Genomic DNA, 6,779 nt, shown 5'->3' on the forward strand with positions numbered 1-6,779 from the left:
CTATAATGTGTCATATTGACACAGGTAGTTTTCGAACACGTTTTTGCTTTAAGTTTGATATATACAGTTCTTACATACATCGCTGTTCTATAAATGTGTCATTCAATTGACACAGTTTGTCTTCTGAACACTTTTTCCGCTATTAGTTTGCTATATACAGTTCTTATTGCGCAATCTGCAAGTGTGTCATTCGAATTGACACAGTTTGTCAACTGAACGCGTTACACTTCGCTATGAGTTAGCTATGTACATTTCCTATTGCGCTATCTGCAAGTGTGTCATTCAAATTGACACAGTTTGTCTTCTGAACACTTTTTCCGCTATTAGTTTGCTATATACAGTTCTTATTGCGCTATCTGCAAGTCTGTCATTCAAATTGACACAGTTTGTCTTCTGAACACGTTACACTTCGCTATGAGTTAGCTATGTACATTTCTTATTGCGCTATCTGCAAGTGTGTCATTCAATTTGACACAGTTTGTCTCCTGAACACTTTTTCCGCTATTAGTTTGTTATATAAAGTTCTTATTGCAGTATCTGCAAGTGTGTCATTCAAATCGACACAGTTTGTCTCCTGAACACTTTTTCCGCTATTAGTTTGCTATATACAGTTCTTATTGCGCTACCTGTAAGTGTGTCATTCAAATTGACACAGTTTGTCTTCTTAACACGTAACACTTCGCTATGAGTTAGCTATGTACATTTCTTATTGCGCTATCTGCAAGTGTGTCATTCAAATTGACACAGTTTGTCTCCTGAACACTTTTTCCGCTATTAGTTTGCTATATACAGTTCTTATTGCGCTACCTGGAAGTGTGTCATTCAAATTGACACAGTTTGTCTCCTGAACACTTTTCCGCTATTAGTTTGCTATATACAGTTCTTATTGCCCTATCTGCAAGTGTGTCATTCAAATTGACACAGTTTGTCTTCTGATCACGTTACACTTCGCTATGAGTTAGCTATATACATTTCTTATTGCGCTACCTGTAAGTGTGTCATTCAAATTGACACAGTTTGTCTCCTGAACGCTTTTCCGCTATGAGTTAGCTATGTACAGTTCTTATTGCGCTATCTGCAAGTGTGTCATTCAAATTGACACATTTTGTCTTCTGAACACGTTTTGCGCTATTACATGTAGCTACATAACGTTATAGTTCTTACTGTTCTGTAAGTTTGTCATTCAAATTGACACAGTTTCTCTTCTGAACATGTTTTTCCCTATTAGTTAGTAATATACACTTAATGCAGCGCACAACGGTCCTTTAGATGTGTCATTCAAATTGACACAGTTTGTCTTCTGAACACGTTTTCCGCTACAAGTTAGCTATATAACGTTACAATTCTTACGGCGCTATTTTTTGTGTCATTCAAATTGGCACAGTTTCTCTTCTGAACACGTTTATCGCTATTAATTAGCTATATACTGTTCTAATCTTAGTTAATCCCTCAGTCAGGCGCGAGCAATGTATCTAATATCTTCAACAGTTAACAGTCAGATGCAAAAAAAGCCATCGTCGGGTAACGTTACCTACAGTTCACTTTACCCACGACGCAACTTATTGGAATAACACCTTACAGATCATAGTGCTGTCTTATACTTCAAAGACATTTCAATATTACTTCGTAACATGATAAAACGCTGACAGCACCATCAAAAGTACATGTACTTGTGTACACTACCGAGTGAGGTCCCGAGTGACTGCCGCAACGGTATAGCGTGACCCGGAAACAGTTGAACCTCGCCCACTAAGCGGACACCCCGAAACCCCCATACGGTGCGTATTTCGGCTTGAAAACAATGGCGAAACCATAGGGAAAAGCTGTCGAAAATCGGTCAACTTTGACATTAAATATATACTTTCTCGTAAAAGTCCATCGCTTGAGATTCACAAGGCAGATAGAACAACTCGTTGGGATTACGAGGACACCTTTGACAGCCTGATTTAGCCCACCGCAATTTTTTAATCTTTTTTTTACGTGACCATGTCAAGTGCCTCAAACGGGCGTCCAACATTATTGAGGCTAAGTTCAGAGGTCACAAACCTGATACACACTTCACAATAGGTCAAACCGCAGATCGCCGCATAACGCTTTTATCTCCAGAGTTCACTCTTTACAACTTACACACACTTCCCCTCGTGTTTCTATTGGCCAAGCAGATAATTTATGAGGTACAACTGGTTCGGACCTTTTAGCCTAGCGGATAGTGGGTTATGCTCAAGTGAAGTCAAGTCAAAGTTTATTGCACAACATTTGTAGAACGGGTACAATGTGTGGCAAACTTAGGTAACGTTAGACGGTATAAGACAATTGTGATATGAGTAGTGGAATTATGCTAATAAAGTAACAATAGATGAAATTTATGCAATGTTCGAACAAAACATAATATGCAATGTGAAACAAATCCAGAATGTTGCTACAGACTATTTGCTAATAACATGTATCTAGTACACACTACATTCAGGCTCCATTTTATACAAACAATATGATTGAAAGGAGACACAACGAGGATCATATCTTCTAGTATATACATTACTATGACAATGTCTACAAAATTAAGTTGATATCATGAGGTTCCTTTTCTGCATGGATGTATATGTATTGGCCGTAGTACGTAAACAGAAACAGTGTCGGGATATGACATAAGTACATGAAATAACTCTCTGTTTGTCTTTGGTAATGATTTGTACTTTATCGTCTGCATTAATTTAGCTCTTTCTTCTATGTAAGTGGGACATTCTATCATAAAATGGTACTCATCTTCTACGCCTTCTTTGCATGTTGGACATAGTCTCTGGCTTGCTGGGACATTATTGTGTCGCCTTTTTCAATTTGTAACCGGTGTGCAGCAATTCTGAGTTTTGTTGTATTGGCTACGAGGGATTTGTTTTGGACCGAAAGCAAGTATTTCTCAATATGAAATTCAGATTTTATTTTTGAATATGTATCGAGTTTACTGAAACTTTTGATTTTTTGTCGCCAGCTGGACAGAAACTCGTCTTTAAGGCGCTCCTTGTACATGTTTCCAAGATAGTTGGCGCTTATGTTGGGGTTCAGCCAAATATTTTGGAACCCATGTCTACAGAGTGTATCTCGTACATGTATAACCCAGTCAAGTTGAGCAGGCAGCATGCATGTTGATTTGATTATATGGATGACATTCGCGCGAATCAATTTTCGGCCTGGAGTTCTAAAAATCCGGATCCCTTTCAACCCTGCTGTAAATCATGAGAAGCAGCTGCGAAATGAGCTAATCCATGCTGTAGATTTTTAAAAAAATATATCGGAAAACATATACCAAAGTCATAGAATACCAACATCGATTCAAATGTCTAAGATGAAGATGTGAAAGAAAAAATAAAGAATTTATTGTTCAATATTCCACACCGTGTGTTTGGTCATTTATTTTATTTCATTCGCATTCATTTTTTGAGCATGGGACAAGAAGTTCACAATGAGCTTATAGAGGTCTTTTGCTCTGTATATTAGATACAATGACAATCAAAAGTAACAAAATTGAGATTATAACGAAACGTATAACTTAAGATGACATGAACATTAACTAAGTCATTTCGTAACACGAAATTTGTGAGCCTCCTGATAACTTAGATTTCATAATGAAGGCAAATTTTGTTTTTATAAAACCAAGGACTTGATAAAACCATTCTTTCAGCACGCTCGCATCAGTTTTGGGGTCCCCAGAGGATTTCATCCATATAGAAGGGTCTGCATGCTCTTTTCCATAAGGCAGCCTATTTCTATTTCGCGTAAGTCGTAGGGAAAACCACCTTATCTGCGTAATTCGTAGCGAGGCGACCAAATTTAGCGTAAGTGCCTTCCTTGATTTAGCGTAATACGTAGGGGGTTCTTCTGAATTCAGTGTAAATCGTTGTCGGGACCCCCCATGCAGACCCACATATAATCAAATCAACATGGCCTTACCATACGTGATTCGTGATTGTAAGCACCTGCTCAAATTTGTGACTGAAAGAAGAACGTTGTTACGAATTATTGTTGATACCATTTATTGACGACTGACAAAGTCAAGAATCCCGAGTATTTTGTCCGTAGGTTGATTAGGCTTAGGTCACATTTCCAAACCGGGGGCCGGCCGGGCAGCTTTCGGGAGCAAAAAGAATGATATAAAAGACGTCAAAATACACAAGATGGCAAAATGATAAGATTCGTGGGAATGATCTGTTTATATTTCTAGGTATACAGTTTATTTTTTCTTGAAACATCCCGGCCGGGCCCGGTTTGGAAATGTGACCTAAGCCTTACTGCCGGTATGTATGACACGCCCACAACACAATGGGGACTATTTTCTACACAAGTAGAACAACTGGTCGAAGTACTTCAGACCAGATCCCTTCACCTTAAAGGCTTTTAAGATCACTCCCACATACTTAAACTGAAAAAAATAGATTTTAAAAAGAAACGCAAAACATCTAGTGGATCGGTAGGAGTGACCCTTATCAAATACAAATCTAAGCCATTCCAAAGACAACTTGGATGATTTAAAATAGGTCATTATAAAAGTAAATTTAGGATTGCTAAGGTTAAAGGTCACAAAATCGTAACATACCGTAGGTGCAGAGCGCGGCCACACAGAGACACAACACCCGGACAGACGGCTGGGTAATTACACAGCGACACAACAAACACACGGACGGCTGTATCGTTACACAACACCAGAAACGTAAGTTTTTGTGTTTCAATGTATTCCCATCGTGTGATATTTGTGCAAATACAGTGTACATAGTACATTGCATGCTGTGTACACAAGAAGTGTGGTTAGATGAGTTTTGTTTAACATTAAACGGCTTCCTATCTTAGGTCGTCATTCCTGTAATTATATGATAAGAAGCAGAAGAAACGTATACCCCGTATCCTGTGTATCAGTCAGGGGCTGATTAACAATTGATTATGAAGAGCTTTCTTGACCAGTTTTGCCTATTACCGATCACAACAAAGATGGAACATGAATATATTCTTAAAACTACCAAAGTCTTGCATGTACGTTTAGCTTTTCGCTTTTTGGCAATAGATAGAATGTGTTTAGCTATAGCCATTTAGTCATGACGAATCTGATTTTTTTCAATTCTACTCATACGTCTTAATAAGTGGTAGGATCTATGTTCTATATAACAAAATATGATATTTTAACCAATAACATAAATATTACACTCTACTATAAAATGCACTTCATTTTCTGTCCTGTTTGGGGTCCAAACTGACAGATTTTCTCACACAGCGGGGCCAGAATGGTCTCGTAACTACTGTAGGTATGACACGCCCCAGCGCATAGATTGTATTGGCACGAGTAGACAACTGGTTTGACCGCTTCGGACCAAATTTCTTCACCTATAATCACTCTTGTGTATAATTGGATGCCTCAAACCTTAGTTTCACCTGTATTCTGTTTCCATCCTAGGTTTAAAGCAAACTTCGGGAGATTATCTGACAATCGCTACTCTTTTTGAAATGCAGGAGTTCCTGAATATAAGAGCGACTGTAGCAAAATCTCATTGATCAAACTATACGCTGTGATGCATATGTGTTTTGTTTACCCGTGTGTTTTGGCTAATCTCCTTAATTGGTCTACCGTGGACTAAGACAGTATCCAAGGGGTAACCAATGTACATGTACAACTGGTCCGAGCAAATTATAACAATAAAGAATACAGGAAAATTGTTTTACACGACCAGTTTGTGCTCTGCTTGCGTTTCCATAACAATATAATAAACAAACACACACACACACAAACACACAAACACGCAGACACACACAGAGGAAAATTCGTGCACGCTCAACACCCTGAAGTACCAGTATCTTTGTATTTAATATTGACAAGTTTTTTCTGTCCAATAACAGATGCCTCAGATGTCGTCCGGCAGCAACGTTACTATGATCGGAGTAAACGTTCTCATGTCCCATAAAACTTGCCTAACAGTATAGATTGAATATAAAAAATCATCTTTCCTCTCTGGATGACTAACCATCGTTAATGTACTTTTCAGGTAGTTTGGATTGAACACCATGGACGGGGGCAAACTGGTAAAACTGAAGGCGAAGCTTAACGAAATATCATCTGCGATTGACGACGCCGATGCTCGCAAGGCAGACGCAAAGGCGGGCATGATAGAGGCCAGCTCGCGACTGGAGAAGGTACCTGCGCACAACTAAGCAATGTACATTGTAGGAATGGTTTAGTCACAGTGAGAATTAACATTTGGTGGTGACATCTGGATGCAGCTGCAGAAGGTTCAGCTTCACATGATATTGTTTAGCAATATATCAATACATATACATATACACAGAGAGAGCATATATATATATATATATATATATATATATATATATATATATATATATATATATATACATATAGCTAATATCAAAACTCTCTCCAGCAATATTTCTCCACCATGCAGTTGCTTGAGTAACTGCTTTTTTGGCGTATCTTATTACCTGAATGTCTAACCGTCATGAGGCGTCATCGATGTATTACGTGATTATAGTAAACACAGCTCTGTTTAGTTTTGTTTTATTTGGATCTAATCAAAATACATTACTGTATATTAGTTGGAGGAGCCTGAAGTCTATCTTGCGTTGGGAAAGGCTGGGATTGATTGAAAGGAAGTAGTGAAGGAAGGATTAACTCACATGAAGTAAAACTTCCGAAAATAATTTCATCAGGTTGGTAGATCATAGGATATAGGAATTTTCTTTTACACAACCAATTTTTCTCACCTGCTGACGTTTCGATGTCTGAC

General features: G+C 38.2%; 3 protein-coding genes across 4 annotated transcripts in view; 2 read left to right on the forward strand and 1 right to left on the reverse strand.

Annotated features, from left to right (window-relative positions):
* Positions 1-6,779, forward strand: part of LOC118407668 (tropomyosin-1-like) — a 1,169,601-nt gene that overhangs the window by 1,141,597 nt on the left and 21,225 nt on the right. The gene's annotated exons all lie outside the window — the stretch shown is intronic.
* LOC118407709 (zinc finger protein 501-like) overlaps positions 1-6,779 on the reverse strand; it is a 482,642-nt gene that overhangs the window by 135,876 nt on the left and 339,987 nt on the right. The gene's annotated exons all lie outside the window — the stretch shown is intronic.
* The window catches only part of LOC118407653 (tropomyosin-1-like), an 11,475-nt gene continuing 10,719 nt past the window's right edge, over positions 6,024-6,779 (forward strand). For both annotated transcript variants that reach the window (XM_035808168.1, XM_035808169.1), the window contains exon 1: positions 6,024-6,171. In XM_035808168.1, coding sequence (XP_035664061.1) covers positions 6,043-6,171 — 129 coding nt within the window. In that variant the 5' untranslated portion in view covers positions 6,024-6,042. The remainder of the gene's footprint in view (positions 6,172-6,779) is intronic.

This window comes from Branchiostoma floridae, unplaced genomic scaffold (genome assembly GCF_000003815.2).
Source record: "Branchiostoma floridae strain S238N-H82 unplaced genomic scaffold, Bfl_VNyyK Sc7u5tJ_1439, whole genome shotgun sequence".
Classification (NCBI taxonomy): domain Eukaryota; kingdom Metazoa; phylum Chordata; class Leptocardii; order Amphioxiformes; family Branchiostomatidae; genus Branchiostoma; species Branchiostoma floridae.